This window comes from Convolutriloba macropyga, chromosome 9, assembly GCF_964194025.1.
Source record: "Convolutriloba macropyga chromosome 9, txConMacr16.3, whole genome shotgun sequence".
NCBI lineage: Eukaryota > Metazoa > Xenacoelomorpha > Acoela > Convolutidae > Convolutriloba > Convolutriloba macropyga.
Window position 1 is genome coordinate 27,272,447 of NC_134476.1, and position 16,607 is coordinate 27,289,053.

General features: G+C 36.7%; 5 protein-coding genes across 5 annotated transcripts in view; 1 reads left to right on the forward strand and 4 right to left on the reverse strand.

Annotated features, from left to right (window-relative positions):
- Nucleotides 1-8,119, reverse strand: part of LOC142345695 (uncharacterized) — a 27,518-nt gene extending 19,399 nt beyond the window's left edge. Inside the window, exons 1-4 of the mRNA XM_075397939.1 lie at nt 7,688-8,119; nt 4,471-4,615; nt 3,906-4,135; nt 3,167-3,385 (exon numbers count right to left, since the gene is read on the reverse strand). Coding sequence (XP_075254054.1) covers nt 3,167-3,385; nt 3,906-4,135; nt 4,471-4,615; nt 7,688-8,091 — 998 coding nt within the window. The 5' untranslated portion in view covers nt 8,092-8,119. The remainder of the gene's footprint in view (nt 1-3,166; nt 3,386-3,905; nt 4,136-4,470; nt 4,616-7,687) is intronic.
- Nucleotides 1-16,607, reverse strand: part of LOC142345701 (signal recognition particle 14 kDa protein-like) — a 335,593-nt gene that overhangs the window by 227,686 nt on the left and 91,300 nt on the right. The window lies entirely within an intron of this gene.
- Nucleotides 1-16,607, reverse strand: part of LOC142345700 (transcription initiation factor TFIID subunit 7-like) — a 266,429-nt gene that overhangs the window by 203,230 nt on the left and 46,592 nt on the right. The gene's annotated exons all lie outside the window — the stretch shown is intronic.
- Nucleotides 1-16,607, forward strand: part of LOC142345698 (serine/threonine-protein phosphatase 2A 56 kDa regulatory subunit gamma isoform-like) — a 316,862-nt gene that overhangs the window by 169,339 nt on the left and 130,916 nt on the right. The gene's annotated exons all lie outside the window — the stretch shown is intronic.
- Nucleotides 8,212-11,033, reverse strand: LOC142345694 (uncharacterized). The gene has a single exon (XM_075397938.1). It carries the CDS (start codon nt 10,859-10,861, stop codon nt 8,360-8,362), a length of 2,502 nt encoding a protein of 833 aa, XP_075254053.1. The 5' UTR covers nt 10,862-11,033; the 3' UTR covers nt 8,212-8,359.

A 16,607-nucleotide genomic window follows, 5' to 3' on the forward strand; every position in this document is an offset into this window, starting at 1 on the left:
AGAAGTTCATTAAGTGAGTTCAGAGACATCTTTTGTGTGCCTGAGTGAGGCAAGTCACACAATTGAACTTAAAGCAGAACAAATGACGTCACGCACACAAATTTTAAATGCAAAGCAGTAAAGTCACTGGTCGCAAGAATCATCGATTGAGACGAGGAATTAAACAACATAGCAGGAAAAAAATAAGAACTAAAATACCTGACCAGCAGATCAATTGAACAATCGCAGCCAAAAAGACAATTTCAAAAGCCGTGAAACTAAAATAATCAAACAATTGTAACAAAAATTATTCCTTGCTAAGACTCATGAAGGTTTTACTCTGAAGGCCAAAAATGATACAATTCAATATACCCTTTAACTCACGCACAAGCCTTGAAAGAGATTTATTATCCACTGAAGGGAGACAAACAAGAAATATGACAAATGATTCAAAAAACTGACAAGTTCATAAATTTAAAGTTTCTAAATTTCGTAAAAAAAAAAATTTTAAAAACCATTTATAATCTCTGGAGTTGTTCTGTATCATAACCCATCTGCAAGACTTAAAAAGTTTCGTCGGCCAGTAAAGACCGTTAAACTCAGAAAATGACAAAAATAATTTAAAAAATTTTAAAACAATTGCAAATTTTAACAAAATCTAGCTAAATTTCGTAACTTTAACAATTCAGAAGATTTTCATTGTCTGCAGAGACTTAACAGTATCCCTATGTCAAACCTGAACTAGTTTCAATGGCTCAAAGATCGATGAGTTGGAACATGATTATGTTCAGAAACTTTATATAAATTTTATCAAAAATTGCCGTAACTCGTGTTATTAAAATAATGATAACCAATCCATTATCTCTAGCAAAAACGCAGTAATTTCTTATCAAACCCTAGGGTAGATTCCTGGTCCATGAAGCCCAAATAACACGCTGGTAAAAAAAATCTCAAAAATCTTTGAAATTTAAGTTTTAAAAAAATAAACGGCTGAAATTCGTAAAATTAATTGGAAACTACTTAACTGCCATTAGAAGCGATGCAGTAAATAATTATCAAACCTTAGAGGAGGTTCCTTGGCCCTTGAGGCTGAAGGAACCTCGAAAAGGACAAAATATTTCAAAATTTTGCCAAATTTTGCCAAAACTTCAAAAAAAATTGCTAATTTTTATTTTAAAAAATTGCTAAAATTTGTGATATTTAAATGTTGAAAACAATTCCATGGCCAAAAAAGACTTTTCAGTTACCTTTTTATTAAACCCTATAGGAGGTTTCCTGGCTCCTGGGGCTGGAAAAACTTAAATAATGACAATGTTAAAAATTGGAAATTTGCGTTTTATCAAAAAATTGCTGAAATTAGTGATGTTAAAATGTTGAAAACTATTACCCCTAAAAACTATGCAGTAACCTATTATCAATCCCTGGAGGGGATTTCTTGAAACCTAGGGCAAACAACTCAAAAGAACGACAAAATTTCGAAATACTTTCAAAAATTGTAAAATTTAGTATAAATTTGCGTGTTTATGTTTGCATTACCAAAACAAATAGCTCTTAACCCGTTCAGAAAAGGTAATTATAACTTACAAAAGACACTCATAAATTTTTACAAACCTCATTTTCAGACTGGTCTAACAAAAATTTTGAAAATTGAAGAAAAACGCGAAAGATTACAACATTTTGGGCTCGAAAACTCATTAAAATGACCGTTAAACCTTGAATTTCCGCATTCCCAGTAGCGTTTTCACTCTAAGCACTTGACGGACTACTAAACGCGACTAAGGTTTTCCAATGAAGCTTGATGCCCGCTGAGCTCTCCCTGTTTATCCCGTTTTAAAAGCTCAAAATCCTGAAAAGTGTAAAAGCATCTTAAAAATCATAAAAAAGCATCTTAAAAAACCTGGCAGGACAATTCCTGACGTATAATTCAAAAAAATTCATTGACTCAACAATAATTAGACCTAGAAACGGACTATGCGTGAATTGGGAAAACCAGTTCCAAATAAAATCAGATCAAAAAAAATAAACATAGCAGGCACATTGCCAGAAAATAGCCGCAATAGCTTCGTAGATCTGCAAACTCAAAAAGATAGCAAAAAAACACCAAAATAAAGTTTTCATTAAATGATGAGATGCTACATTTTGATTATGAATCTGTATAACTTAATGCTGCTTCTATTAGCTGCTCATAAATAACCTTCAATTAGAGTGACACACTCACCAGACATGATCTCTTTGAATTAAATTTTAAAAAGTCAATTTCAGAGTGAGGAAGTCATTTTTAAGAGTGAGGTAAGTCACGCATGACCAAAAATTTAATCACGCGACTGAACAAAAAAATCGCTCAAATAAGTGTGAAAAATGACGTCATGCACGCAATTCAGTTGAAATTGCATGAACGAATGAACCAAAAGGGGCTGTGACGTCAAATGGTCGTAACAAAAATACAAAATTTTGACGACGAAATAAAAAATCAGGAGGAGGCCAATAGAAGCGCCAGCTATGGCTGCGCGACTATTTAAAAAAACTGAAAATCAATGTCAAAATGCCGCATGTGAACAAAACCACACGCGAGAAAAAGAAATTTGATTCAAACAAAAACTTAGGCCTAGAATGAACTATGAATGGATTGGGAAAAACCATTTAGAAAAAATCCGATCCAAAAATTGAAAAACAGCAAAAATCAAAGTAAAATTGCCGCATGTGAACAAAAAAGTCACTAGCGAGAAAGCGAACTTTTGTTCAAACACGGTTTTCTCACGCTACTTTAAAATTAGAGAGGAAAAAATCACGCCGCAAAATCACTAGCTTTTTCGCTCCACTTCCTGTTTGGATGTGACCCAAATGACCACTCTAACCTTAAATCATGAAAATGTGTGAAGATCTTTAAAAAAAGACAGCGCCCCAATACAATTCAAAATATTTGAATTTTAAAAAGACAGAGAACCAATACAATCCAATTCTTGGATTTAAAAAAACACGATGTCTCCAATAATAGCCGCTATCGCTGCGCGGCTATTTAAGAAACGTTACACCTTGACTTGCATTTCTAAACGCAAGGTTCTCTTCCTTGAAATTTACGCTCTCCAATTTTTTTCGCGTTTAGAAAGATTAACTAACATTAGCAATTTATAGTTACAGAGCAATTAATGCACGCAAGCTACATCAGAGAGCAGTTAATGAGAGAGACTGTATTACCTGGTAATGCCTTTTGAGGAAGTATGGATCTGGAAAAAACTCCACGAAACCCTGATCAGCACAGAAGTGGCAATAGTAGTGCTCCCTCCTCTGATGGGCCTCCAACTCATCTCCATCCAGGAATCTCTTCTGGCAGAACTCACACAGAGGATGTCCCTTCTGACCCAGTGTCTCTTTATCACCAGTTTTGTTGTGAACAGCAAGCTGTGATCTGAACATCAAAGCAGGTAGACATAACAGCCAGATATAATAAGTAATCAAACACAATGAGCTATTTCTTATGTACAGTACAGCCCCTTTGTAGCTATTCTTGACAAAAGGGCTTTATAAATTGGTGGCCGAAATTTGATACACAGGTGAGAACCAGTCTAGACGAAAAACAACACAGCATACATTTCAAATGCCTTTCATTTAATTCAATGCCACGAAATACTGGATACACGGAGAATTGGCATGAAAACAATCTCCACTGATATTTAATTTATTGAAATCAACAACATTCAAAGTAAATTAATACCTAGGATCAAAATCAATTTAACTGATTTCCCAGAGTTTACCTAGCGACACTCATCACTCCGATTAATTTGACTCCATATTTTGACAGCATACCTTTTAACCCCTATATCATTTCGTACCGAAATCCTGCCCCTAACCGTGCAAATCTCTAATTTTGGATTTAAATTGTACCAATCATCTAAGGGAAAATGTGAGAGACCAAGTGATGTACTAACCTATCGTAATAAACGTATTCGGTTGGGAATCTGTTTAGATGCACTAAGCAAATATCGCATAGTTTCATCTCATGCATCTTGCGCAAGTGTGTCTTCAACTCATCATCAGTTCGCACCACTTTCTGACACACTTTACACTCAATCGTGGTCAAGAAGCAGAATTCCTCGTAGTTGGACTTCGAATGGAACACTGTCTTCAGCAGCTCATCCACTTTGAAGTACTTCTCACGCTACAAATACCAAGACATAAGTCAACTTCTCATATTCTGAGCTGTGCCCACTAAAGATTAGTCTATCTAAAAATCTGTAAAACATTTCTATCCGAAGTTGATGAGGAGAATTATTTAGGAATGTGATATTATTCAACTTGTAACAAAATTTTGAACTTTTGTCTCAACTCTTGTGGCGTCAACTTCAATTTATTGCGAGATAAGTTGACACCAAACATCAATAAATTTTGCAAAGACTAATGAGGAACCAACACAGCCACTCTGAAATTTCACATAACAAATAAATATCATAATTCGTATTATTCAAACATCAATAGCAATACGAAACTAATTACCAATTGTCGTATAAAGTCAATTTCCTCCTCCTTATCCTCAGTGGTAAAAGAACTGAAGCTCCAGTCAGTGACCAGGTGAGGTGCAAATAGAACCCACGTGATCTCACTCCTACACACTGGGCACCTGTTGTCCTTTTGTAGAAATCTAAAACACAAGATCACCTTAGCGACACACAGATTTACGTGTACAGCACACATGCATATTCCGAGAATCGAGCTCACATCAAAAAACCAGAGCTCCTAGCAAAAATCTGAAATTTGCTAATAACAGACAGATGTCTCCCTCTTCATAATTACACTATTGTAACTACATTCATGCAAAAACACTACGCTATTTCTTCGCCGTCCATTTTAGTAGCCACTTCTGACGGGTTTTCGAATAGAAATTTTCTTATATCCATTCTAACGAGCATATTCACAGAGAGTGAGAACAAGAACAGTACTCCAAAACAGAATTAAAATCTCACAGAGTACACTACCATCTAAAATGTCAGAGCCAAAATTATACTTAAAATCTTCAATACAAAATTGTCAAACATCTAATTGGCATGCATCTTTTAGGACATATTTATAATCTAATAGTTCTTATAACGCTTGCTTTCCAAGAATTAAGAAGAACGAATTGTGTGACAGTTAAACTTTGATAAGTCAAGAAAAACAACGCTGCCATGGTGTACAATTGGTGCACATATAACTTTTAGGTCCCCTAGAAGCACCTGCTATTTTTTTGACAAAGCAACGTTCTATATAGCACATAATTTGCATGTTTGCATGTGCGTGTGTGGGAGGGGGGGTATAAAGACGCTGGCGGGGGCAAAACAAAATAGATCCAAAATATAAACACTAGCCACGAAAAAGCCAAAACCGAGAAAAAGAATAAAACAAAAAAGAAATACGTTTCAAAAAGAACGAAACGCAATAAAAAGAAAAGAGTAGAAACTATCTGATAGAAACACAAAGATTCAAATATTTCGCGTCAAAATTACTTTCTTCAAAAATCTTCTGAAGAAAATTTATACTTAGAAAACTATTATACTTAAGGACCAGCTATCTCAACCAAAAAACCATTATCACAAAACATGCCAAATCCACGTAGAGCTAATATGGGATACAATATGCAATATTGTATGTATTGATATTAATATAAAAACGTGCTAATAGCACAACTACAATAATTTTTTTTTCGTTCAAATTTTTGCAGAATTCTACGTACATTGCCCAAAGACAATTTTTCAAATTTTCAAGTGTTAACCAGAACAAAAAAAACTCATTAGTCAAGCAATAAAGTAACACTTTAATCAGCTGTCAGAGAAAAGGGCAACAATGAGACAACTCTGATTGTGTCTAAGTTCCTTAAAAGTGAAAAAATGCCAATAAAAGATTGAAAAAGATTATTAACGAAAGTAAAGACCAAATTAAACATAGTCGGCACTGTTCCGCTTCACGCATATCGGGATTGAAACGGAAGAAAAAAGTTAAAAATTGACAGAATTTGTTTACAAGTGTCAAATGGTATTCTATTTTGGAATGTAGTTTGTTAGGTTCCGAAAATATACTTCATTCAGCTCTTAAACTGGAGGCATTTAAGCTTAAAACTAATGCCAGCTAGCAATCGCTCTAATGAACTTTGATAACCTAATCCACTATGACTTAATGACCGGACTTTATCGGTCTACCCCAATTATTTTCAATTTGTTAATTGACCCTGACCATGAGTAGACAAATTCAAAATTCATTCACTTGAAACAGTGAGTTAGGTGAGTCAAGAGTGAAGCATGATAGTCGTGAGTTATCAAAAGCAAAAAGTAAAGGTACAGCAGATTTAAAAAAAACGATAGCACACAAGTCCTGACCTAGAAAAATTAGAACTCAAAAATGTTAGAAAGGATCTTTTCCGTTTGTGCCCCCAGCTTAGTGGGTGCATATTACTTGCAGCCCCCAGACGCACGTGCCATATGTTTAGATAATGATTTACTATGTAATGGCACGTGCTCTGAAACTGGGGGCACATAACGTACTGGGGGGAACAAACGGAAAATCCAACATTTCGATCAACTGGAAGGGTTAAAAAAAGAATACAAAAATGTGCTGTTGAGCACTGTCAGCAAATAATATTCTGTGAAGAAAATGCCAGTACCTAGAAAAGTTTTGTGTATATCTGAACTTCCAATTATATTGATTAAGATGCGTCTTTTTCGCCCACGGTCTTTTTTATGCCCAAAATTGGAATTTATGTGTTACTACATGGCAAGTAATCTAATAAGAAAAAGCACGTGCGCCTGGGGTGGGGAAAAGATATATGCTTACTAAGCTGGGGAACCGAAACAGAATAGATCCAATTTTTTCCTTAGATTATGATCACCTTTGATTGATGGTTCATTTGCAGTATAGCCCTCAAGCTTAGTGGTTGCCCTATTAACTTTATTGTATCATAAGGGGGGCTATAGTTCGGGGGGTGGGGCGTAATGGGAAAAAATGTAACTGATTTTCCGGACCTTTTCCGTTTGTGCCCCCCACTTAGTTGGAGCATATTATTTGGCCACCCAGACGCGCGTGCCATATTTTTACATAATGAATTACTATGTAATGGCACGTGCTCTGTTACTGGGGGGAGCATAAGGTACTGGGGGGGGGGCAACGGAAAAGATTAAAAAATGTTACCAAAAAAATTAAAAACTATTTGCTGCATGTGAACAAAAAAAACCACGAACAAGACGGCGAATTTTTGTTCAGACACCATTTCATCATTCATCTCACTTCTCAAAATTGAAAAAAAATCGCACCGCGATGCCACTCGCTTTTTTTCCCTCCATTTCTTGTTTCGGCGTGACAAAATCACTACTCCACTTTGAATTCAAAAATCATCAAAACGTGCGAGCATGTCTTAGAGACAGCTTCAAAAATCATCAAAACGTGCGAGCAGATCTTACAGACAGCTCCCCAATACAATTCAATTTCTTTGATTTGTAAAAAGGAGAGCTCTTAAACAATAACCCGTTGAAAAGCCATTAATAATGTAGTTAGAATAAATCAAACTTAGAATAAACTATTAGAACGAGCTAAAAGGTTTCTGAAATTGAAAAAACTGGTGCTGAGTGAGAAAAAGCCACATTCCAACATTTGAAATCTCTCAGCCTTCAAAATTATAAATGGGAGAAAATAACTGAAGCCAAAAAGCCCCATATATTTCCCCAGTTAAGCATGAGCGCATGATAACCTCAGCCTCAGGATGCACTTCGAACAGACTGGATGAGATTGAGAACAGGACACCACAGCATAGTTTACAATGTCCTCTGCACATACCACACATGTTACACCGTCGCCCTCTTGTGATGCCGACTTGGACTTGCTCAGTTCCATTCGAGTACCATTATACACATTTCTGTTGCTACTGTTCGCAAATTTGTCATCATTCGTTTTCTTTTTCTGATTTGGGCTACCATTAGATCCATGACCAGTAACTGGGGTCCTTCGCCCATTATTAGCATCTGCTTCAGATGATGGTGCTTGCAGATTGTTCTGATTTCCTATCGAATCGTCATTTTGTTGTTGTTGGCGTTGTTTGTTATGTGAAGTGAATTGTTTAACTCTCCGCATGCGAGGAGGCGAATTACCGCTCATTTTATATCTGAAATGATAAAATCACTTTTGGCTTTTCCATACAAAGTTTACTTTTTCCATACTTTTCCATACTTTTTTGATGATGCTTTATAGATTTTTACGAAGCTCTCGGGAAAAGAATACGTAATTAAAACATTCTTTGAACGGTTTATCAACAAAATTTACATATGTACAACTATATCTACAATTTACAGGTGAGATTGATCACACGGCGCAAAACAGATGATTAAATGATAAATAAAGCTGCGAAGGAGCATCTAAAGCACACTTAAAAACAGAAGTTACTATGCATCTGAAGTTCGTGGTTCGTTTTAAACGGCCTCGCACATTTACTGCACACAAATCCACTCATTGGTTTTAAAGTACTAGACGACGTCCAGCGATCCCCACCACCCCCGACTGAACGACCAGATTTTGGTCTAGCAAGAGGTGAAGAAACATTTTTGGCAGCTCCAATACCATTCGAACACACATTGGCACGCTTCTGAGCACTTTTAACACGCTCAACGTAACTCAAACTGTCGTTGGCAACTTCACCGCCATGATCGTGTTCTGTGTTGCTAAACCTTTCTGAGATCTTTGAAGATCTACTTTGACTTTGCAAAACATCTCTAGACTCTGTCCTGTAGTAGTTCATCTGCAGATCGTTGATCAAAGGCACTGGATCTTTGATCTTGCTCTGTTCGTAAGTGAGACTAACAGAGCCATCACTAATACTTGTTCTGTTCGATTTTACAGTGCTGTTTGTTTGTTTGTCATCGTCGGATTTTGAAACCAACCCTTCAATTTTGGATAAACTGCTTCTTAAACTGGAATTCAGCTCGTCCAGTTTTGCTATTCGCATCATGTTCGACAATATTTGTTGCTCCATTTCATATTTTATGTACCTAGGATCACTTGGGTCAAGACCATGGGATGCTTTGGAGGACGGCTTTGAGTCAATTTGCGTCAAATCGGGGAATAAAATTAGCATATCTTGTTTTTCCTTCAAATTAGAGATCTCTGCATTCAGAGTTTTCACTTCATCTTCATAACTTTTAATTTGGTCACTTATAAGCGCGTTTTCCTCTTCAAGGTTCTTGATGAAAATATTCTGTTCTGAAACCCGTTTCTGCAACGGAGCCAGCTCCTTTTTAGCAGTTATCAAATCATCTTTTGCCTCATCTCTTTCAATTTCAAGCTCACTAACTTCTTGCTTTAAACTCTCACATTGTTCGTCTAATTCCTCCAATCGGCCAACTAATACATCTTGCTTGGAAACCAATTCCTCGTCCCGATTCGAGCTTATTTTATTTTTAACGCGCTCTTTCTTTAAAACTTGCTCATTATTTTCTATCTCAATTTTCAGATTAGTAATTTCAGATTCAAAGTCCGATATCTGATTGTACTTTTGTTCAATTTCACTTTCGGCTTCTGACAATTTTGAGGATAACTGGAAGCATTTATCTTCCAGAAGTTGATTTTCAACCTTCATTTTCTCAGTTGTGAGCAAAAATTTTTCCTTTTCTTTATTGATTTCGTCAATTTGAGCTTTCAAATCACGCTCTGCGTTCATGACCCTCGCTAGTTTGTCAGATAGTTCAGCAATGTTACCCTCTGAGGTACTTTTCAACTCCATATATTCAGAATTTAACTTTGAGATTTCCAACTGACTTTTCTCCCTTTCCACGCTTAACATATTGTCAAAATTGTTCAGCTTTTCTGAAAGTGTTTCGACCTTTGTTTTCAGCTCGCACGTTTCGCAGGAATAACTTTCTAGTTTATTGTTCTGATCTTTACATTTCTTTAAGATTCCGTTTAAATCTTTGCTCAGTTCACTACACAATCTGTCAATTTCCTGCACTGATAAATTTCCAGTTTCAATACATTCGTTATCTTTGGTGACTAAAAATTTGTTGTTCATCGCTTTTAATCCGTAATTTTGACACACGACATTAATCGAATCACATATTGCGAATATATTGCGTTGGAAAAGAGCACAGTTGTTACAGGTTGCGAATAACGTGTCGAATGTTTGGCATCCAACTGAGCTCAAAGAGGCACAATTTGCGCCAGAATCAGCTGTTAACTTTTGCGTTGTAAGGAGTTCCAGGTGTGGAACAATACTGGATTCGGATCCAGTACCTTCTGTATCTGCCAAACTTAACTGACCATTTGACGTCACTACAGACTTTCCTTGATCGCTGCTTTTGTCAATGGCGTTTCGATTCTGTGTCGCTTCCAGATAATCGAGAGTCACTTTTTCTAAAGCTTCCTCTAATGCATCCGCATTTCCAGATAGTAAAATATTCTTTTCTTGAGTTTCCAGAAAGATCTTAGTAAAGGCGCTGAGTTTGTGCCACAACTTTTTAACAAGCAATCCGGTTGACATTGAATGAGACCTTGTACCGGTGGTACTCACAGTGCTGTTAGAAGCCGCCGATCCGCTACGACTATTCCCCAGAATACTTCCAGGCACTGCCGCTTCCATTGTTTGGCTAACAAAACTGGTAGCAAGATGTAATAAATACACCAGTCTGTCAATAACCAACTCGTACATAATAATATGCGTGACCTGGTTATCTTCAGTTTCATCTGGCTCGTAACTGTAGTCACTGAGGAGCTCAAGGATGTTTAAATCACTAGCTAACTGGTCCGGATACTTCCAAGATTTGACATTGACAGCCTGGACACCAGATTGTGTAATCGTTTCTGATATAGTAGTATGTAGATCTAAGACATCTTGTCTTAAACTTTGGATGCAAGATTTACTCCCAAGCAAATGTGCCATTTTAACGTTTTTGATGGTAATAATACAAATACATTTTCTGAAAAGAAACCCAAAGAGGTTAAAACATTCAAAAGAACAATTGACGTGATCGGTTCATTTAAATCTCAGCAATTACGCATACAATGCAAAAGTATGGTCAACAGAAAGCGAGGTCAAATATGCCCTCGGTCTACATCGTTACCTATTACTATCTTAAAACATGCAAAAATACCGATTCCTACTACGTCTCAGGGTTTCCCAAAATGCAAAAAAATACCATTCCAACCCCAGCAAGAGGCTGTTTTAAGCCGTTTTTGAGGAAACTAAAATTGCAATGCGTTCGATGCAAATCCAATATAAAAAGTTTACAACACACTGTAAAAACAGTTGATTATTTTGTTCAAAAGATAACAAAAATCCCAGAAAAATTGAGAAAATATTGGCTTTATTGCAAAGAGTCTCACAAAAGCAGCTTAACAGTGAAACGATTTAAGAGCTATTCAAACCAAATTTGAAACACTAAGCTATTTTTAGTTCCCTAACGACATTCTATTTTTATAATTTGAAACGTAACAAACAGATCAGATTTAAGACCATATATTTAGCCAAACGTTTGAACTGCGCAGCGAGATAATACGATTTGAATGATGTTTTTACCAAGTTATACATTGAACTAATTTCGTACATGTGAAAGACTGAATGAGATATGATTTAAGGATATAAGAGGACAGGACAGCATATTCCAAAGAGTCGATATGAATAATTCACTCTACAATAGCACTTCGAGTAGAATTCGAGCAAGAGTTGGGATATTGAAACAAACTGACCATTTGGAAAGCATAGTGAGTGGAAAACTAATTTGAAAGCTAAAGCAATATCCATTAAAGGCAAAAACTGAAAGAAAAACGGCTGCTTTTGACACAAAATGATAGCCATAAAAGTGGATCGTCATCCTCTACAGTGCAAATTTGATCAGGATAAATATCAAACTAATAAAGGCATCAGAGGCTTTAAAAAACATACCAGGACAAAAGAATTCGATCTGAGAATTTTAAAAATCGAAGATCTGACAATCAGACTGAAGGAAAAAGACTCAAACTTAAAAAAAATGAAGCAACCAATAGAAAAAGCAAAGTGCATCCGGAAAAACAAACAGGAAAATAGAAAAAAAACGAGATACAAAAAATGTGTCTGATGCAAGAAAAAAGCGCAAACCGACGAACCTGGACCAAATCCTGTCACCTCATCGCGGTGGTCTGGTGGGCTCGAAGAGAACCCTGCCCGGCCAGATGACCGAGCGGTGGCTGTCGGAAAAACGCGAGCAGAGCCGCAATGAGATGCAACAGGTGCCTTATCTGGTTCCACGCTAAATGCGCCGACACTGCAAAACTTTCCTCTGGACCTACCAGGCCTGAGTCTACTGGCCCGTACAATGGACTTGCGGTGAATGCAGGAATGACGCCTCCCCCTCTTTGATACTATGCCAAACCTGTCTAAGAAACAATTGGATAAAGTTCATTCACCAGTGAGGTATGGACGACGGTTCTGGTAACAGTGGCACGAAAAATGGAGGCTCCGGAGTCTTCATCCAACGACATGCCACATTTGAAACTGTTATCCTGAAGAAACCTGCTGGAACCGTCTCTTCAAGCTACAGAGCAGAGGTGATAGCTATAATTGAAGGAGCAAAGTGGACCGTGGCCAACGCATCAGGAGGTGACATAGGTTTCCTGACAGATTCAAAGTCACTAGTAGAACCTCTGAACAATGGACAATCTCACAAGAACTGGCCCAAACTTCACGAACTCTCTGATGCCTTATTGGAGACCTACCTCCACAGAATAGGGCGAGCCAAGTTCCCAACATGTCCCTGTGGCACCTCGAACCACGACCCGGAACACCTACTGCTAAATTGCCGACTACACGAAGATGAGAGAAGGAGAACCCTGGGATTAAGACCCTTCGTTGAAACTCTGTGGGACGAACCTCGAACAATAGCGGCATTCCTCCGCAGGACCGGCCACCTGGGACCGGCAACACTCGCATAAGCGCAGTACGGGAGCAAACAACAATCAAAAACCATGAACTGATAGAAATATTGGTTTGATTTCTTGCATCTTTTGCCTACACTGAAGTGCATTGTACGGAACGGAAATCTGAACGGAATCTGTTTAGAGTACGACGTGGCTGGTTCAGGCTCTCAGTCCGCTTAGCTGTATAACGCGAACTGAGCTGGCATTTAGTTACCAGGGGCACCATGTCTAGGCACCGGATTACTGGACCTCCTCCGAAGTCGTTCGTCTCAGTATTGCTCCTCCAATCCCCGCCCCTAGTAAAACTTAACCTTATTTGTACAAAAAGGATTGTACAAAAATTACAAAGCTTTTCAATGAAATGTACTTTGTCTTTGACGATGCTTATCATTTCTCAGATATCTTAAACTCAGAACTGTCATGTGCTAACCAAATGGAAATCACTTTTTTCAGTAGTTTGTCTCTGCACAACTACAGGACAAAAAGTTTATGAAAAGGGCAAGTCTAATTTAACAGCACTTGTTGAAGCAGCTCTATAATTCATCAGAAAACAATTAACGTTGTTCATTCTATTACATGTACTGTTTTTCGAACTTAGAATAGCAGATTTCAAAAACTGACGAAACTCGGCGAAAAAACCATCAATACTCTCGACGAAAATGCTCCACAATTTTGATCAACTCGATTACGTGTTAGCACCTATTTAGCCAATAAAGAAAGCTAATACCAATATATAGCATCCACTTATTAATAGGCAAAAGGCAAAAAACTTAATGCGTCTAATCTCTCGTAATGTGTTTAATTTGTGAACACGTAGAATCTAATAACATCTAAGTATATGTTGGAGTATAGTTCTGGGAAGCCTAAGGCAATTAGAGCTCAGAGCCGAGGGCGTTTGCGCCCGAGGCAGAGCTCGAATTGCCGAAGGCTTCCCAGAACTATACTCTAACTTATTTAGACTCCAATTTCGCTGTTCAAAACTCAAAGAGATAATCCAATTAAAATTTATAGTGACATTGCAATTCTCGTGCAGCGAATCAATCCAACAATTGAATAATCGTTCAACTCAATTAATATTTTTTTGAATTCCTTGATAATTTGTAGGAGCGAATGGATTGCAGGGGTTGTCAGCCGGCTCTGTTGTGTTACTCTCACTGTCACTTTTAATGATTTTTAGAAAAATGAGCAATTTATAAAAAAAATATTCCTTTGAATTGACTCAATTACAGACCTTAAAAAAGTCCTCTTTGCCGAAGTTGATATATTTTATGACTGTTTCCTGTTTTCAGTTATCCCATTTAATTATCATTGAAAAGTTTATGCTTTGTCTCATGAGAAAAAATTGGACTTCCAATAAAATTTTCCGAGAAACACGCCTTAAGGCTTCCAAGAACTTTTTCCAAGAAGTTTGCTCAGTTGATTGCTCACATTATACCACTTTGTAAGGTTGAACTCTTCGAGACAAGTGTGAAAAATGAGCGAAAAACTGATTAAGTTCAAAGTCTAGTGTGATATGAAACGTGAAATCTTGAAAAAAATTGGACGCTTGACAAAATATGAAATAATGACTTCTTGCTTGAAAAACTTCCAAAATTGATGATCGAGCCTAACTTTTTTGTTGATTTTCTTTAACAGCGAAATTGAGGTCTACGAGCATCTGCATGTTACATTACAAAACTGTTCCAAAACTCTTGCAACTAATCCCGAGAATTTAGTTTAGAGCAATGAAATGTTCAATTTACAAACAAATTTGTGTTTCGATTTGAAATGTTGAGCATAAGCGGGCTGATAACAATTTTGGGCTCAAAAATTCTTGATAACTGATTACTGATAACTGATAATTTCTTCAAATTATGAATTTTATGAATTATGAATTTCATTATGAATTTATTACTTCAAATTATGAATTTTATTAAAAATTCATGATAACTCCTATTTCTTCTTTCAATCATTAGAAAAGTTTTAAATAGTCAGATGGAACTAAGCAATCTCAGAGATCTTGCATTGTCCGTTTCTCGAGCGTCGCATGACTATTTCTCAATGAAGGATCAATTCACTATAATAAAATAATAACCTGCAACAAACTTCACCGATGCATATTTCTGGGGCAAAAAACTGCAGAAACATAGCCGGCAGATTGCCAGAATAGCTGCGAAAGAATAGACTTGCGTGCCGTATAATAGAGCTAGAAACAGATACAGATCTGAAATGAAAAAAAAACGACGAAGCTCAAAAGGCTACGTTAAAGACATTCAGGGATAAATTAATAAAGCTTGTTGAAATTCATTCCGCAGAAGCCTCTTATTAGGGACCTTTACTGCACATACGAGTTCCTTTGCCCTTAAACTAACTCAAATTAAACTTAAGTTTTAAAGTGCAGAAGTCCTTTTTTTGAGTGAGAAAAGTCACGTATGATCAAAATCTAATCACGTAAATGATCTTAAAACCTTTGCTAGAGAGAGAGAGAGAGAGAGAGAGACAGAGAAGAGAGTAAGGAATGACATCAAGTACGTAAACGCCCCTAGTGAGAGGAAGAAGTCATCCCGAAAATTTGACTTTCAGCTCTGCTGTGTGAACAAATGTAAAATTAAAAAGAGCGTCAGACGACCAAACAAAAAAATATAGCAGGACAAGTCCTGACGTACAATTCAAAGAATTTTCATTAACTGAACAGAAAACTAGAAAATAGCAGCGATAGACGCTTGTGGCCTTCCATGAATTGAAACAACTAAAGAAATAAGATAGACAGATCCACTACCAGTCCTTCAATATACCACTAGACTTTTTGGGTTAGAATCGGACTGTCAATTTTATGACACATACAGTCTATAAGGAAAAAGCCCTAAATTTGGCACCACTTAGATGCACACTATTGATCTTTAACTAGTAAATGTTCATTAAAAGTGAAGCTCCGTAATTAAAGCTCCATGTTCATAAAAATTAAAGCTCCATAAGTCAGTTCAGAAGTCATTTTTTAATTGAGGTAAGTCACGCAATTGATTCAAAAGTAGAAAGGACGTCACGCGCACAAAATTTAAATGCAAAGCAGTAGAAGGCATTGAAGTCATCAAAAAAGTCAATTCCAAGTAGTCAGGTCGTAAGAATCATTGATGCAGACGACGAATTAAAAAAACATAGCAGGCCAAGTCCTGACGTAAAATTAAAATAATTTTCATTGGCTAAACGAAAAACAAGACATAGAAAGGACTACGAATGAATTGTGAAAACCATTTCTGAAAAAAAATAATCAGTGTTAAAAATTAAGCATGTGATAAAAAAAACACTAGCGAGAAATTGAAATTTAGTTCAAACAAAAAACTAGGCCTAGAATAAACTATGAATGGATTGCGAAAACCATTTAGAAAAAAAATCCGATGCAAAAAATTGAAAAATAGTAAAAATCAAACTGAAATTGCCGCATGTGAACAAAAAACCACTAGCGAGAAAGCGAATTTTTGTTTAAACACTGTTTTCTCACTCTACTTAAAAATTAGAGCGAAAAAAATTCACGCCGCAAAACCACTCGCTTTTTCGCTCCATTTCCTGTTATGGCGTGAAAATTATGAAAATGTGTGAACAGATCTTAAAAAAAGCGCCCCAATACAATTCAAATTCTTTGAATTGTAAAAACCAAAAGCACTGCAATGTAGCTCCGCTCAGCTTACAGCTATAAAAAAACCCCGACAATGTTCAGTTTTTCATGAATTAAAAAGCGAGCGGTTTGCAGGGGTAGT

Coding starts and splice junctions, on each gene's coding strand:
- LOC142345694 (XM_075397938.1), bottom strand. CDS start 10,861: ATGGCACATTTGCTTGGGAGTAAATCTTGCATCCAAAGTTTAAGACAA.